The sequence below is a fragment of the Falco biarmicus genome, chromosome 5 (genome assembly GCF_023638135.1).
Source record: "Falco biarmicus isolate bFalBia1 chromosome 5, bFalBia1.pri, whole genome shotgun sequence".
In the NCBI taxonomy this organism is placed as follows: domain Eukaryota; kingdom Metazoa; phylum Chordata; class Aves; order Falconiformes; family Falconidae; genus Falco; species Falco biarmicus.
The window spans coordinates 21,580,327-21,597,964 of NC_079292.1; the positions used below are offsets into that span (position 1 = coordinate 21,580,327).

A 17,638-nucleotide genomic window follows, 5' to 3' on the forward strand; every position below is an offset into this window, starting at 1 on the left:
GTGTCCTTGCCCTCTCCTCTCCTGGTGCTCCTTACCTTGTTTACCTGAGCTTAACGATTCCCCACAGGTACGCAAGTACAAGAGCATGATTCTGGAAGACTTGGAGTCTGCACTAGCAGAGCATGCTCCTGCACCTCAGGAGGTTAACTCAGAGTTGCCACCCCTCACCATCGATGGCATTCCCGTCTCAGTGGACAAGATGACCCAGGTAAGCAGCCAGACATGGCAGAACCAGAGAGAGAGAGATAGATTTGCCATCTTGCAGTCACATCCCGTTATTTTGTAGTGGAGCTTATGTCTACATCTCCAGGGGATGCATTTGATCTGCTCTTTCCTGTGGGACTGTAATGGCTCAGATAGTAGTTAGATATGAAGCTTTGTTATTGGTGCTTATTTTCTGCATGAAACAGTAGAAATGTTAGTAAGCACTAGAGCTCAGGCTGCTGGGAGCATTCCCCTTTGAGCTGTTTTTGTCACCTCTCATAAACTATGAACAGGGAAGATATTTGTTCTACACTTCACAGTGATTTTTAGGCACTGAGGTCAGGAGGGTTGCTTGCGGAGTACTGTTTTGGCTAATGCTCCTTGGGCCTTTCTTGTGTGCTCTAGTTCATTCCCTCCTCTGTTTTGTGCTGTGGATTGGAGCACAGGGGAGCTTGCCAATGGTTTTAACTCCAGATCAGACCCCGAGTGAGATACTTCTGACAAAGGCAGGGAGTCATCTGCCCTAGGCATGTAGGGGACTCCCTGTCTCTCCAGGTCCAGCCCTTTGTTGACCTCCTTATGGCTAGGACAAAGCGGAGAGAAACCCCCCAGGGAAGCTTCCTTGGTGTGAGAGGGATCATCCTTAGGGAAATCTCCTTCCCTTGGGGTGCAGGACCTGAGTGCAAGGCAGGTGTGTTTTGCAGGGGAGGCTCTGGATGCACTCAGGCTGATGCACCACGATAAATTTTAAATGCTGAAAGCCAGTTTCTTTAGAGGGAGTAGCAAGATGGAAAGGTAGGAGACTTTGGGCAACATACAAAGAGGTGTCATAGTGGAGCAAAGATGTGTGGATTTCCTCTGTGCTCTGCAGAAAGATCACATTCTGATCAAAACACCATTTTCATTACTTAGGTGGGATCAGACAAGCTCACACTTTAATAATTTTACAAAGAAATCTACTGTGCCTTGGCTGATAACAGATCATACAATCATTTAGGTTGGAAAAGACCTTTAAGATCGTCAAGTCCAACCATTAACCCAGCAGTGCCAAGCCCACCACTAAACCACGTACCTAAGCTCCACTCCACAACAACATAAAACAAAACTTAGTTGCTGGATTTTTAAGCCATTGTGAAAGGTGGTGTCTGCAAGAGCTGTTCATGGACAGCTTTTGTGTCATTAATAGTTTCACATGAAAAGGGAAAATAAAAAGTTTAGACATTTTACTTTTAAAGTAAAATGAGAGACCGCCAAAAGGTCAGAGGTATGTAGCTGAGTTCATTTGTATTGGCAAACAAAATGCTTGTGTTTATCTGACTTCTTTATGGCCTCATCATTGTAGTAGTTGAGTAACAGAAACATGCCTAGGGCTTAAAACAAAGCAAAGTAGACATTTATCTGGAGATTTGCTGTGGCAGAGGGAGGCCATCCTAGCATGGAGCGAGTAGTGAAGCTGGTTGTGCCTCTACTCACAGCACATGGGCTCGAGGAAGGAACAAAGACAATGAGCTGTTGCTGGTGGAGTGCTGGAAAGAAAAGAGAGAGAGAGAGAGAAGTGGGCATGGATAATGAGATCAGGACATGAAGGTTGTTGCAATCCAGTAACACATCTGAGAAACTTTTCTGGTTTGTAGTGTGCAGAATATATGTGCACATACAAAAAGGTCAATAAAAAGATCTATCAACTGTTTGGCTGTTAATGTTGCACATGCCATCAAAGCAGCAATAAAAGTGACAAGCTGTCACTTCAGAGAAGCCTCCAGCTGGATTGATAATGCATTATTGGTTTGGGTTTTTTTGTGATAGAGTTGGAAATTAAATATTTTAACATCAAAGGTTGCTGAAGTGTTTTCTGCTTCGGTTTTATGGTTAAAATACTAACATCCCTAGAATTCTATGGAAATAACAACTTTTCATGTTAAGCTAAAAATAAGGCTGGAGAGGTGTTTTTTTTCTTTCAGATATGTCATGGCCTTGGTTTTCAGGAAGCCTCGCAGAAAGATTAGTCCAAGCCAGGTTGCCCCTGGGGTTTGATTGCTCTGCATCTCCACATGTAAAGCAGCTCTCCAGTCCAAGGCAGTAGCTGATGGCAGGGCTTTATTTTATTTTTTTGTCCACATGCAACACTCTTGTGCTCCCAGGCTTCTTGTGGCTCTATTAAATGAGAGTGTTTTTCTTCTCCATGGTCTGCAGGGCCTTTGGTCAGCAAGCATGCAAACTGCTGATGCAACAGCGTAGCAACATAGAGCTTTGTATTTCAAGTCCTCTCATGGTGCATTATGGTAAAACAAGTATCTTGTTAGGAATAGCATTTATCTTTTGAGTTACCACATTGTTCTGAAAACAGCTTCGTGAAGAATGTTTCTCCTGAGCTGTGGACAGTGTCTACACTCCTTGTGCCCCATTTGGCCAACCATCACTGTCCCAGTTAGCCCAGCTGCTGTGGTGTATGTGTGTGTTGTGGGAACCCAGCATCATGCTGCCTCAGCTTCCCTGCATATTGTATAGGGATGATGTAAATGTCTTAAAAATTTTTTTGTGATCCTTTAATGGCTATAGGCCATGTGAGGACAGAGCACTAAAATTAATGGACAGGGCTGCAGACTCCTGGGTGGATTTTCACAGCCTAGCAGGTCTGGCTATCTTGTAAAATTCTCAAGGATTAAGATGCTGCATGTGGTGCTTCGGAGATGATTTTGTTGCTGAAAGAAGCATCCAGCTGCTATATAGTTTTGCCAGACTTGGGGGCAAACTTTAAATAGAAACAAAATAGAGATAAGGTGAACACAATGAAGACACCATGCTGTCTTTTTTTTTTTTTTTTTTTTTTTCTTTTTCCCACAATTGCAATTTGAAATACATTTGTTTGAGAGACTGGATGATAACTTGGACTCCTACATTGCTGCAACCCATTGCGCTGCCAGAAGTGCCATTGTTTTTTTGTGGGAACCTCGATTCCCAGAGATGCCAATATAGTTCTTTGTATTTGCTAACAAGAAATGAGCTTTTCCAACTAAGTTGCACAAACCCCTATGGAAAACTGAAATATTTATGAATACAAATTGGGCAGCACAATTAAGAGGTGTGTCATGAAGTGGAAGGATGAGGCCTGTGCTTTCAGCAGCTGCAGGTGTCAGCAGGTAGGTGGTAGAGGCGTTAGCTCCTCCACAAGGAGATGAAAATAACTCTCCTTTTAATTGCTGTGCTTCCCTGGTGGTCTTGAGGGAAATAACGCCTCTACTAGCTTGAGCTAAGATGCTTCTATAAGCTTGCAAATGGAGAGGATCACCCACCTTGGCTGTGCAGAAAAAAAATATTGTATTGCAATGGGACTTTCACTCTGCAGCCATTACACAGAGAAATCTCATTGCTTTATGGACTTTGGCTGCGTTGACACTATACGTCAGAGCTGAGTTTGCCTATAAACTTGCTCTCAGTTGCTTGCTGATGTGATTAAGGAGTAAGATTGTGTAATGCTGAGGCTGATGCTTCAGTTGGCTCTCATTGAGGTGACTAGAATTTGTTTTCTGAACAGGTGATTTGTCCTTTAATCTGACATTTTTTAAACTTAATATGCCCCTATGATTTGCAGTCTGCTTATACAAGCCAACAAAGTTTATCTGGGCCTCTCAAAAATCATCTTGACATCCGTTTGCATACTGCCCTGCAAAAAGCTTTAGCACAAACAGCAGATACCTTTACGTACTTGATGTTTCTATGTAGGAGAAGCCAAGCAGCAAAAGGTGGAACCTAAACTCACTTTACGGCTGTCAGATCCTCTACATGTAGGGGCAGGGATCCTGCAGTGCTGGACCCCATTGCCCAGGTATGAGGCTTGCTGGTGCTGCCTCCTGGTCCACATCAGAAGTGTGGTATGAGGACAGCCTGCGTTTCTGCTCTCCCAGAAGGTCGTTGGTGTATGGCAGAGGGAACATCCTTGTTTTGCAGTGGAGGCACCCCAGAGTTAGGAATCGGGTCCCCCTGTGCAGCTGAGCTCTAGCACTGGACAGTTGTTCGAGCAGTGGGAAGGGTAGGGAGTCCTGCAAGGTACTGCTGGATGCAGGTATGAGTGTCTGCTTTGAACTGTTGTGCAGGCAGCTGCCTGCTTTTACAGCATTTAAGCTCAGAGCCTGCATCGTGCCTTGTTTCCAGCAAGAACAAGCAGTTGTGTCCAGTGTTCAGGTCTCCAGACTCTGCTAGGAGGTGGTGATCCTGAGTGGGAAAGCCTGGTCTCAGGTGTGCCCCTCTGAAACATTAGAGTTACTCACTTGTTCTTAAGACTCAACCATGGTTTCAGAGTGGAAGAGAGGAAAGGTTTGCATAAAGAGTAAATCTGTGAGCAGACACTGCTGTGGGGAGACCCACAGCACCTCCTGCTTCTTGCACTGATGACCAGGTGGTTAATTCTGGGTTTGATTCCTGTAGCCAGGCGTAAACTACTGCGTCTGCTGAGTGCCATTGCTTCCTGTTGAGGACACCCAGGCTGACCCTGCACCTTGTCTTTTCCATGATGAATTTCTGACAGCGGCAATCCTGCTCTTATCCTGCCTGCCAGAAAGCCCCCAGCAGTGAGACCTGCAAGAACAGAGACATGGTCTGACCCACGGTCAGAGCCACACAGGTTTTCATAGCAGGAAATTCATGGTGACAGCTTGGTTGCCAACTTGACAGATGCCTGGCTCTCTCATCTAAATGCTTAAATGTTGATTGGAACTTTTAAACTTGAAGAGCATTTAGTCTAAAATTGGCTGTTGCAAAAAGAAGGGCCAGTGAACAAAATACCTGTGTGCTTTACTGCAGTTGCTGCTTTGCCCTCTTCCACTTTCAGGTGCAGCTGAGGTCCTGCATGGACTCCACTTTGCTTTTCCCAGGTGCTGCTTTATATTGATCCAAAGGCTGAGCTGCAGGGACAGGTAGAAAATTCCCAGCCACGGGTTTTGCTCCCTTCTAGAACCCAGTTTTCTTACCAGGGTGTAAACCTTAAGACCAGAGAATTGCTTGGTGCTCCTCATGTAGGAAAACTTTTTTCCAGCGCTGGAATGCTGTTCTCTGGGCCATTGCAAATGGTAGAATCAGGATGAGCTCACTACTGCTAACACTTGAGTTTAATGTTAAAACTTAAAAGACACTGTCTGTGTACCAAAGAGTGTGAAAGAAACTTTTCTTACAGTTTCTCTCAAACCCTCCATACTAGAGATTATATGAACCCTTTCCAGAGCTGACAACTGTGCAAACCAGAGTGCTGCTGTCTGTTTTTTTTTAGCAGAGGTTTGATTTTTGTATGGTTTGTGGATGAAGACAGCAGAACCATGGCTCTTGTGGATGAAGTGGTCGCATCAGTTCCTCCCAGCTGTGCCGAGAGATGTGGGGTCTTTGTCTCTGTGCCATATTGTGTGTCAGAGCCCTGCAAGCTACCTGGGTGAGGTATCATTATGGCACTAATTAGAGAAGTCCTTGCGCAGGAGCTGGTTGTAACACCACTGCTGATTGTCTCCCTGGCGGATTAAAGGCAAACCCTTCTTAACAAGTGCCTTGAGTAGCTTGAGCCACTGAACTCCCTAGGACCAGTAATTAATCCATCTGGTAACAAGGAGCATGACTTGCAGATAGCAATTCAGGGAAGGAGCTTTTAACTGTTTTTGCACCAGGCAACTTGATGCCGTTAGGAGGTTTATTGGAATAAACGAGGCCTCGACTGGGGAACCTGAGGCATGTCAGGGTGACTGTTGGCCCTGCAGTGGAAGATTCATCATGGACAGGCTTGGCTTGGGCTGGGCAGAAAGGCTGTTTATAATTCAGGCGTTTGGTACGGCTTCTCTTAGGTGGCTCAGGATGTCCATGGAAAAACGGAAATGCAACTGCTTCTCTGAGCAGGGGTGATTCTTCTAGGGTGTAAAGCAGATATGCTATATATGGAGCCACAAGTATACTGGATTTTTGTTACCTTTAAAGTCCCTAGCCACTACTGCAAACTGTGTGCAATGTAGTAAATTGCGCATACAAAGAAGTTGTTTTCTTTTTACCAAAACACATCAATTTTTCTATTTAACTGTGTAAGCTAGGGCCCACATTACATCTTCCAGTTGGGCTCTGGCTTTGAAGAGCAGTCCTGTGTCCGGAAGAGCTGCTGCAGATCCCAGTGTGTTTAGTGGTGTGCTTAGGGGCTTCAGGCTTTTTGCAGAGACCACAGAGACAATCTGCAGTCTCCTGTTCCTGTGAAGCACTCCTCTGTTCCTGTCAGATTGATGTTACAGGGGACTTTGGTACATACTCCCATATGCTAATGTGGAAAAGGCAGCTTGTAAATGAGTTGACTTAACAGCTTGGAGCCAATGGATACAATATCCACACTTGAAAACAGGATGTCATTCAAGCAGGATGATGGCTGGGAGGAAGGGACACTCCCATGGCAGATGATCAGGGATCGGTGAGAAGTCCTCCATGAGCTCACCCATGTCTCTGCTAGCTGGGACCGTGTCATGGCTGTGGCAGCAACTGATGCTGGCCCCGGCATGCTCTTCCGTTGGCTGTGCCCCAGAGCCCTGAATGTGCAGGCATCTCGGGGTTGTAAGGTGGCCCGAGGACTCCCAGTGGCACTGTGACAAACTCAAATAACTTGCTATTAAAGCTATAAAGGGATGCAGGGAGTTGTTCTTAAACGCAGCTATTTGGCTTTAAGTTAAGGTGGTTTTCTCTCATGTATGTGGTCGTGAGCGCTCCTTCTCTTCCTGCTCTGTTTCTGCACCCAACCTTTTCCTGAGGCTCCAAGCAATCCATGGTACATGGTCCTAAAACCTGCTAAGGATGTTACTTGTTCTTGGTGACATGTCTGCTCAATTTACTTTGCAGGTCTATTTTTAAAGTATTGTCTTCTGATGGTAAAGTTGATCGCTAGTTGACCAGTTTTTGTAGGTGCTAAGCTGAAGTAAAATCAGGTTGAAAGGTGTCCCCACTCTGGCAAAAGTTAAAAATAAATTCAGAAAATTAGTCAAGTGTGTTATGTTCTGCACAGGTGAAGCGTGTTTGTGAGATTTTGTTTTTTACTGTGAGTGGCTCACTGAAGCCCCGTCCTCTTTGCAGCATCTCTGTAAAATGTAAATCAGCTCATGTCTGAGTTCCTGTCGCTGTGGGGACATGGAGTGTGGTTTTTTTCTGTGTTATTTTGACCTTTTTTCTTGCTTACTTTCAGGTTGGCTAGCTCTTTTCATGGTAGTGTTTGAACCATGAAGTGTGTTAATACAGTATGTGTTTGTGCCTTATTGTTGCACTGGCTGACTTGATTTTGTTTCTGCTCTTCCACATGCTACTAAACTGTTCTCAGCTGAGTCTTTGGAGAAGGTAGTAAAGTATTTGTCCATCTTCCTTAGGCATTCAGACCTCTTCCAGTTGATGGTTCCAAGAGGATGGAAATTAAATGTAATAACTAACTTGGTACTATGCACCTCAACACTACCAGAGATAAGAGTTCCTAAAAAACTCTCAGCCCTCTTATGTGGTTTGTTCCAGGCACAGCTGCGAGCTTTCATCCCCGAGATGCTGAAATATTCCACGGGTCGTGGGAAACCAGGCTGGGGCAAGGAAAGCTGCAAGCCCATCTGGTGGCCTGAGGACATTCCATGGGCCAACGTTCGCAGTGATGTCCGCACAGAGGAACAGAAGCAGCGGGTGTGTATCTCCCATGTCTGTCTGCCTTCAAATTGAGCACAGGGGCTTGCAACCAGCTTTTGTGGGAATAGTTTTCCCCTTGAGTGACAGAAGAACCTATGACATTGGCCCTTCCTTGACTTCGTGTCAGACATTCAGCCTGGGAGAGCAATGAGATGGGAGAGGCATAACCTTCAGACTGCTCTGTCCCCTGCTGGGTTTGTGTGATGAGATATTTGAACCACATCTCTCTCTGCAGCAGGTACCCTTTTCGCTAACTGCAGAACCTGCTCGCCTCTGTGGCCTTGTGAAGCACCCTACCCAGCCTAAGACAAGTCTACTCTCCAGGTGTGCAGGTCATTTACTGTAGAGTCTGTATCATGGCCTCTTGAAGCCTTTGAAGGAATATTGTCCCATCCTGAGTAGCAGGGACCTTTGTGTCATGGTTTAACCCCAGTCAGCAACTAAGTACCGCACATCTGCTCACTCTCTCCCCACCTCTGGTGGGATGGGGAGGAGACCTGGGAAAAGCTAAAACCTGTGGGTTGAGATAAGAACAGTTTAATAATTGAAATAAAGTAAAAATAATAACAGCAACAATAATAATTGTAATGAAGAGGAGAGGGAGAGAGAGGAGTAAAATCCAAGAGGGAAAAAACCCCAACAACCCCAGAATTAGTGAAGCACAACACAATTGCTCACCACCTGCTGACTGGTGCCTGGCTGCCCAGCCAGTCCTTGAGCAGTGATCAGCCTCTCCTGGCCAACTCCCCCCAGTTTATATAGTGAGCATGACATTCTATGGTATGGAATATCCCTTTGGCTAGTTCGGGTCAGCTGCTCTTGCTCTGCTCCCTGTGGGCTCCTTGTGCACCTGCTCACTGGCAGAGCATGGGAAAATGAAAAGTCCTTGACTTAGAGTAAGCACTACTTAACACACTGATGCTTTAGTTGTTGCTATTAACATTATTCTCATACTAAATCCAAAACACAGCACTGTACCAGCTACTAAGAAGAAAACAACTCTATCCCAGCCGAAGTCAGGACACTTTATACTTAAAGGGAAGCAGTCAAAGGTGTGCAGTGCAGCCAGGAAAAAATGAAAGAACTGGGTGAAAAGGTCTTGGAAATCAGTTGTAGTTATGGATCCTTTATGCAGGTGATGTTTCTACCAACCTTTCACAAATATAATCAAAGAAAGCTACCAGAGTGTGCAAGTGGCAGGACTTGTGCAGGCTGATGTAGGTCTGGGTGGATGAGCGGGGATGCCTAGTGAGGCTGGAAATGGTGCTGTGGCAGTCAGTGCTTTTCTAGGTAAGGATGGTTTTCTACTTGTCAGCCCCAATTCCTTAGAATTCCTTTTAAGCTGGTGAAATGAATTTCACTGAGAAGCTTCCCTTTCCCTTGGCCAGATGTGCTCGTTCTGTATCAGTATACAACAACGCAATAGCTCACCAGGGTGATTTCTGAGTCTTGGGGAAAGGAGGGGATGAGGAGAGAGGGATTAAATACTGGGGCCTCTTGTTTGTTTGAGAATTTGTTGAAAACCACCCAGTAAAGATAAGCATGCAAATCGCAGCAGTAGCAGCACTGCAGTCTTTCATAAAACTTTTTTATGCTGACTCTTCAATCATCATTCTCCTGGTAGGTGTCATGGACCCAAGCATTGCGGACTATCGTGAAAAACTGCTACAAGCAGCATGGGCGTGAAGACCTGCTCTATGCATTTGAGGATCAGCAGACCCAGCAGCAGACTACGACCACACATAGTATAGCGCACCTGGTGCCGTCACAGACAGTGGTACAAACCTTCAGTAACCCTGATGGCACAGTGTCCCTCATCCAGGTGAGTGAAACCCTCTGGCTTTTCCATTTCCAGCATGGCTGACTCAGGATCAAGTTGCCTTCATCAGGGAGGTGGTTTAGAGCAAGCTCTTTTGGGTAGTTTAACTTGTCCTTCAAGAATTTTGTCTTTATCTGTATGTTTTAGCCTGCAGGCTTGTTAACTCAATGCTCCCTTCCAAAGAAGCAGTCTCCATCCACTCTCTTCCACACTCCCATCCCTTGTTCTCCTGTTGTGAAAGTACAAGGATTGCTGCAGCTATTTGGTCAAGCAATTCAGGGATCTGACCTGAGTTTAATGAACCTGTTTGCGAACAGATACAGTTTGTGATGTGGCCACACAATATCTGTGGTGGCAATCGGATGGAGTGATGGGAGGAGAGGTGGTGGGACTGCATTTCTTTAATGGCATGCAACATAACTTAATCTATGGCATAAGGTATTTCTGTTGTTCATCTTACACCTGAAGTATAATATATATATTACACATATCAAATGTATATTTATCCTCGTGATAAGGATATCCTCATCATCATCCTGCAGTAAGGATGCCTCTTACACCGTTTTACAGAGGGAGATTCAGGGCAGAAGAGGCTGCATTCAGTGGCTCAGTGATGCCGCTATTCTCCCTGTGTTCCCCATGTGGGGAGGCAGGTTCTGGTAGCTCAGGATGTCAAAAATGTAAGTGCTCTCTTGAAACTTCCCAAAAGCTCCAGGTGGGTGTGAGGTTTGAACCTCTGTTTCCCCTCTGCTCCTGCCTTCAAACCACCACTGCCCCCTCATACCTAACTGGCCCAGTGGCTTGTCCCTCTTGAGTATCATGTTTTTAGTTCATTGTCAAACATGATTTTCTGTTGTGTGTTCTCATCTCACAGTCATGAAGATAAAACCACATGTGTGGGTTTGTTTTGTTTATTTGGATTTTTTTCAAATGAAAGCTTTTCCACGATTGTTACAGCTTTCTGCCCTCCACACCAAGGCCTGGCAGATTTGCCAAGCTGGTTCTGTTTGCTCATCTGCTAAGGTGCATTTTTCCTTTGACTAGTGTTCATTTAAATGCTGGGCACCTGAGATCCCATTGAATTTCTGGCATTTATAGGTTTAATTCTCCTTAGAAACAAAGCTGCACATCTCCCCACCTTTGTCTTTTCCCAGCTGTTAAATGGGGAAAAGGTCATTTCCAAGGGCAGTGGGAGTATTGAGGATGAGTTAATGTTTGCCAAGGGCCTGGAGATGAGAGAGATGAATGGTAAGCAAGGAGCATTACAAATGAGGGCTGCTGTGCAAGATGTTCTGATCCAGGTCTACTCCAGTGTTTTTTTGAGTTACTTCCACCTTGTGGGAGAAGCGTGTTGACTCCACCTGTGCACCACGCTCACACCTGGGAATGGCAGCAGCACCCTGCAGCTGCTCTTCCTGAGGCTGGGAGAATAGTGAGGACTCTGTCTCCTGTGTGAACTCTGGGCCACATCCACTCTGGAAGCCACCACAGATTAACCTGGCTCTAGCATGTGATTTCCTCCCCCAGCCCTTCGAGACGGCTCCATATTTTCTGTGAGCTCTGCAATTACTATTATTCTCTGTGGGTGCAATGCTTTTTATTCTGAGACCATTTAAGTGTCCCTTTGCCTGAATTATGTGGATATTTTCCTGCAATAATGTTTAACTGCATTTTGTTGACTTCCATAGGTTGGCACTGGTGCTACAGTTGCCACACTGGCCGATGCCTCAGAGTTGCCCACCACAGTTACCGTCGCACAAGTCAATTATTCTGCAGTGACTGATGGGGAGGTAAGGATCTGGGTCATGTTTGTGGTGCACAAACCAGAATTGTCCTGTCTAAATTTCAATAAAGTTAAAATTTTCTAGAATTTGTGGTCACAGAAAACACCAAGCCTTGTTTCCCCACCCTGCAGTGTTAAGGGTTAACCTACACGTAAACATGAGACTGTAAAATTTTATATAGAAAGTGCTGAACTGTTGTCATTTTGACTCAGGACTGTAAAATTATGGTGGAAGACTCAGTCCTGAATTTAACCCTTTTTTTAAAAAATATATATTTCCTATAAATTACTATCTGCTGTAGCAGGTAGAGGCTTAATGACATACACAAGTACGCGTTTGTGTATTCGTATTGAGTAACTGTTTTACGTGTGCTGTAGATCCTGGCTGCTTGTTTGTCAGTTCAGGGTTGGGAGTGATGGCTGGGATATTTTGAGCCTGTGGTTAGTAGTGGGTATTGCATGGCTGTGGGCAGATCCCATCCCGTGAGTCTTTGGCCACTGATCTCTGGATGAAATGGGACTGTTCTTTTGCTGCAGCTTTTAGGGAGATTTGCAAGTAAATCCCAGACACGGCTGTATAAATGCACAGTACTTTAGAGACAACAGGAGGTACTGCGGAGTTACCGTTCTGTTCCTGTGACAGTTTCTTCCACTGCTTTACAACTTGGCAAAGTTGTTTCTGTCAAGGACTCGATCAGGCCATTTCCATTACTAAATCTGAACACTCAAATTTGTATACATTTATTTTTCCACTATTTTTTTTTTTAATTGAGTAATAAAGTTTTTTTGTGTGTGTTTAAGGAACATGCCTTTAAGATTATGAAGACTTTTTTAACTTTTTTTTTTTTCATCCTTTTCATCCCCAAACCCACCTTTGAATCAGGCTGCAGGTCACTTTCTGTCCCTTTGCTGCACAGTAGAATCTCTGGCTGGCCAGCCTGTGCGCAGGAGCGGCGGGGTCTGGTCCGCTCTGCGTGGATCAAGCTTTCACAGCGACAGGTGGCAGCACAGAACAGCTTTGCCCTGCACCAGACCCTGTTTCCATCTCAGACCCATCATGAAACAGCCTGGCTCTGGAGCCGTGACCTTGAAGTACTTTGCAGCTGCTATAAGGGTTTTCAAGAACCAGTTATATCTCTTGAGATCAGAAAGAAATTTTTCGAGGGAACAAATAGAAATCAGGGGAAGACAGGCATCTAATTCCTAATGTGAATGGAACGTCTAGGTGATATCTTGGACAAAAGAAAAATACACAAGTAAACTTGCTTTGGGGACGGGTGTAATTTCTCCACACAGACAGATCCACAGCCTGCTGGCAGCCTCTCTAGGGACATTTTTGTCCTGAAATCTCTTGCTGTGTGAAGATCTGAGTTAGCTCTGAGTAAATAGATGTGTTTACAGGACTCTGAGCAACATGGAGCAGGGATGCTCGCTGGTATCTCAGCAGCACAACCTTCACATTAGTGTGGAGAAGGGCCTGGACAGTCCTCTCTTCTTTTCCAGGCCTTGCTCTGTCCCTGTTCTGAAGCAGCTTAGGCATCTTTGCAGGGCACTGTGTGTCACAGTGGAGACCTGCCTTATCACTCAAATGTGTGTTGCCATGTATTTGAAAAACGTATGTCTGTTCCTCTTCTGCATGGTGGTGGGAAGGGTGCCTTTCCCAGCTCGGGCTTGCTTTGGTTCGGTTTTGGCATGGCTAGCGAGTTCCACAAACTCGATCTGACTCTCTCGAGATCTCTACCATCTGCAACTTCTTCCTCTCGTGAGCGTTCAAACTTGGTTGAATCTTTCCTAAAAGACATTGCCTTCTCTAAAATCAACTTCCTTTCTCCTTTTCACAATGCACTATCTCACTGCTTCCTCCCTGCTTTGGATCCTTTCGCCCAGGGTCAGCTCTGGGCACAGGAGAATGAAGCAGTTGCCTTGAACGTCAGACGGCTGGGGATGGCTAAAGAGCTACGACGAGCGCCAGTTTTGCCTGTGCCCAAGTGCTGGAAAACGAGATTGGCAGCTGCTGAGGAATGTGTGATAGCAGATGTGAGTGAGAGCGCGACAGGTTCTCTCTCTACCTTTCCATCCTGTGATGGGACTAACCCTTATCTTGTCCAAAGGCAGCAAAATTTACTTGTGCAAAACCTACTTGAGCCTTGAGCCAGCTCTGCTTCTATGGACTTTCTAGCTTTCTCCATCTTAACAAATTGAGGGGGGTTTTTTCATCATCTTCTATGGCATTCTTATTTGTGTGTCTCAGCAAGATGGTGAGTGGCCTAAAATGTTTATGGGGATGAGAATAGTGATGGCGGGGTGGGGGAAGATCTTCATCTTGCAAAGCAGCCAGTAGGATTTGTCAGCTGATGGGCCTTCATCCTCCATTTCTTTAGTTGTTTTTGTCCAATGCATATTTCTAATTCACATCCTGGTGGATTTTGTGGCCATACACTCATTATCTCATGAGCTGCGAAGTCGCAAGTGGAGAAATGTGGGTTAGGTGGAAAATGAGCAACTGAGACTGGGTGAACTTCAAGTAATATGCAACCTATTTATGTGAAGGTCTGAAGTAAGGGAATTGAAAGTACCTGAGATATATGAACAGAGTACTTTCCATCTGCCATCTTCTTTTAAAATATATTGCTGCAGCACAAAGAAATTCCAATTCCAGTTGGCTCAAACCCATCTGAGTTCACAAGTGCTGTACAAGTAAAACATGGACTGCTCCCTCGAATGACAGCAGATGGGTGCAGACAAGTAGAAACAGTGAGATAAGCGCAGGCGATTTCCATGGGAGGATGTTGTCCGCACTGGGGTTCTAACACTGCGGAAATGCAGCTACTTAATAAACTGCCCAGGCTGGTTGGCAGGCAGTGATACAAGTACGACAACGATCATCGCTGTCCTGTTTTGTTGTGGAGAGGGATTTCTGGGAGGTTGAGGGGATTCATGGATGTTTATGGGGTGCACTTTCCATGTGCATGAGAAAACTAGATTTCTTGTTCGGAAGTTGAACATATGGAGAACAGCAACTAAAATCATGAGCTGACTTTAGAAACTCACTCATGGCTGATAGAGGGTTGTAGTGTCCAGCAATGTCAGGTGGATCCCAGGATTCCTCCCTCTTTTACCTATCTCTCAAAGTCAGAGCATGTGCAGGATTCTGCACAGACCTCTTGAAATTTGGCTCTTTTTGTTTTAGGAAGCAGCCGTCCATTCATGGGATGACATCCAATCCTAGAGCCTTTCTTTTTGTTTTTCCCCATAGGTGGAGCAGAACTGGGCAACGCTACAGGGGGGTGAGATGACTATCCAGACAACGCAGGCATCAGAGGCCACGCAGGCGGTGGCATCATTAGCAGAAGCAGCAGTGGCAGCATCTCAGGAGATGCAACAAGGAGCAACTGTTACCATGGCACTCAACAGGTATGGGTGAGAGACGAAGGCTTGAAGCATGCATGCATGACATTTCCTTCCAGGTTTTCACTCTAATGGTGCAAAGATCACTCTGTACAGTCCCAGTAGAGGCTGCTTCTTCCCATAACAAATTCCTACATCAGCCAGCGTCCAGGTCTCTGCAGGACAGTTCCTGATTTCTGCTGTAACCACAGAACACCACTGACATGGTAATTTCCTGAAAGAAGAAAAGATGGGTAGTAACTGTCCCCTCTAAATGATCTTATTTGTACAGCAAGGGTCCAGTTACAGAACCGAGCTTGTGAAGAAAGCAAGAGTTGTGATGTGCTAATAGCACCTTTTAAGTTTGCTGGTCTGGGTCTCCCTCAATATTAATAATGGTTTCTTACTAAAATGCTAAGGCTGAATTTCCCTGTTGTTGAGTATGATCTCTCTTCAGGAATAAAAATCTCCTCCCAAGGCCAGTGTTCTTGGGGTTTCTCCCAAATGTGTTTCTGAAATAGAAGGTGAATGAGCTGCAGTAGTAATGCTGCCTCTTCGGCTTGGAATGAGCTCTGTTAGATTTTTTTTTTTTATTTTTTTTTTTTATTCTATTGAGGTTACCAAAATCTGCAGTATAGTTCTCTACAGGTCCGTGTAGCAGGAAGCAGTATCTTTGCTTGGCTCTGGTGAGTTGCTTAACCTTTGCTTCTTAAAAACTGGAAATGGCTGTGGCACACCACAGCTGCACCCTGAGAGAGCAGAAGAACTGTAGGAAACATGGCATCAGCCCCAACAGCATGGGAGGCTTCACACTGCTGAGGTGTAGACATATTTTCCTCATCTGAATCAGGATTCTGGCCTAGAGGCTGTTGACTGAGCAGCCATGGGTCAGGACAAGGCACAAGTCCACACTGCTGATGGTTGGAGTAAAGCTTCAATACCTTGTTGTATACACAAATTGCTAAAGGACCCACTTTAATCGCAGGGGCTTTCAACAGCTTGTTTCCAAATTGCTGTCACAACTGAAGCACAAACACGCCTAGAACTGTTTATTCTCTTTGTGGTCCAGATTCAGGACCATCAGATAAGTTCTTTTCTGCTACCACACAAGGTTGGTTAAGTAGGGTTTTTTTACTAGCAGTTTCACTGTAAAATTGCCTTTTATAAACAAGTGATCTTTGTACGGCACTGTAAGAACAGCTGAAGTAACTAGGCATGGAATTGCAGGAAAAAGGCCCTTCTCCCAAAATCTGACTTGCAGGATTTTATCCTGCACATTTCCAGGCAATAGATTTTTCTATTTTATTGTTTTATCAGAAGTTTTTCTGGAGTAGAACATCGTGGGCTTTCCATGTTAATTTCATCCCATTGCTACTAGCTTTTAGCTCTTAAGGTCACAAAGCTGTTCCTTTTCCTGTATTAACTTAAGAAATTCAGATTCCATAATAAAAAGAAGTGTTGTTAGAACTCCTAGAAAATATGAACGGAAGAGCCTTCAACAAGTCGTTTAGTCTCTACTGTGCCTCAAGACAGGATCAGCTCAGTTTATACCCAGGAAAGCCCTATGATAAGTCTGTTCAAATAGCTTGTAGTTCAGGAGCGATGCGAAGCCTGTAGCAGCATTGCAGTGGAAATGAGAGGCCTCATGTTTTATTTCCCAGCTTGTCACCCTCTTTGTCTGCTGACCATGGTAGCGCTGGAGACCTTTCTAGGTGACTGCCTTCCAACACCCTTCCACATGGAAGAGGTGTACTTTGTCCTTTGCCACAAAATGCTCCTTGTAGCTTTTAGCTGTAGAACTTCTTCCCCACTATGAGGGTGGTGAGGCACTGGCACAGGTTGCCCAGAGAAGCTGTGGCTGCCCCATCCCTGGGGGTGCTCAAGGCGAGGTTGGACAGGGCTTGAAGCAACCTGGTCTAGTGGAAGGTGTCCTTGCCCCTGGCAGGGGGGGTGGAACTAGATGGTCTTTAAGATTCCTTCCAAACCATTCTGTGATTTTGTGACTGCCATCTTTCCCCTGCCTGTAAGAAGATCTCAGCAAGGCTCTGGTCCTTGAAAGCTGGTGGCTTATCCTAGCTCTGGAAACTTTATGCCTAATTTAGCTGAAAGCTGCCATCTAAATCTTGTTCCAATGGCTGCTGGCTGAGCGCAGTCTTTCACAGCCCCATGTAGAGCAGTACGCCTGCCAATAGCATGGCATAACGGATGATGCAACCTCTGTCAGGTTTGAGGATGGGAGGTATTAGGCCTTCTAGTAAAATAGGATGAAGTGGAGGTGGGCCATTAATTCATTGATTTGAACCAGTTAATGTTTATGGAGCACACTGTAACTGGAAAAAGCTTTTATGCCACAGATCATTAGTATTTTCAGGGATGGAACTGTAACAGATTATTAGAATGCTCAATTGCCCTTGAAAGTGGATTCAAGTAAGTGCTGTGTGAAGTCGGAAACAGGGTTACACCAATAAATGTGTGCTTACCCCAGGTTTGCTGTGTTGTAGTTGCCCTTCCTGCAGTGTAACTGCCTTCATGTAGCTGCAGGTTCAGAAGAGAGATCAAAGGGAGTAAGAAAGCAGAACAACAAACTACTCTGGTTCACTAACAGTGTTTAAGAGCTACTCTAAGAGACAGAAGTGCTATTTAGAAATGAAAATACATCCTGAGTGAATAAAGAATACAGCATCTAAGCAGGAAATTAGGAAAGAGAAAGAACGAATAGGAAGTACTTTGAAAATATTTGAGTCCGTTGACTACCAAAGAATGAGCATGGCAGTTAA

At 45.1% G+C, this 17,638-nt stretch overlaps 1 protein-coding gene across 10 annotated transcripts in view; it reads left to right on the forward strand.

Moving 5' to 3' along the window:
- The window catches only part of NRF1 (nuclear respiratory factor 1), a 74,210-nt gene that overhangs the window by 25,403 nt on the left and 31,169 nt on the right, over positions 1 to 17,638 (forward strand). For 8 of the 10 annotated variants that reach the window (XR_008822115.1, XM_056340741.1, XM_056340736.1 and 5 more), the window contains exons 5-10: positions 68 to 208; positions 7,711 to 7,869; positions 9,497 to 9,694; positions 11,380 to 11,481; positions 13,362 to 13,511; positions 14,731 to 14,888. Coding sequence is in view for 9 of the 10 variants with exons in the window: in XM_056340741.1 (XP_056196716.1) it covers positions 68 to 208; positions 7,711 to 7,869; positions 9,497 to 9,694; positions 11,380 to 11,481; positions 13,362 to 13,511; positions 14,731 to 14,888 (908 nt within the window). In the remaining variant the exon portion in view is untranslated. The remainder of the gene's footprint in view (positions 1 to 67; positions 209 to 7,710; positions 7,870 to 9,496; positions 9,695 to 11,379; positions 11,482 to 13,361; positions 13,512 to 14,730; positions 14,889 to 17,638) is intronic. The other 2 variants (XM_056340742.1, XM_056340743.1) reach the window with 1 other exon arrangement.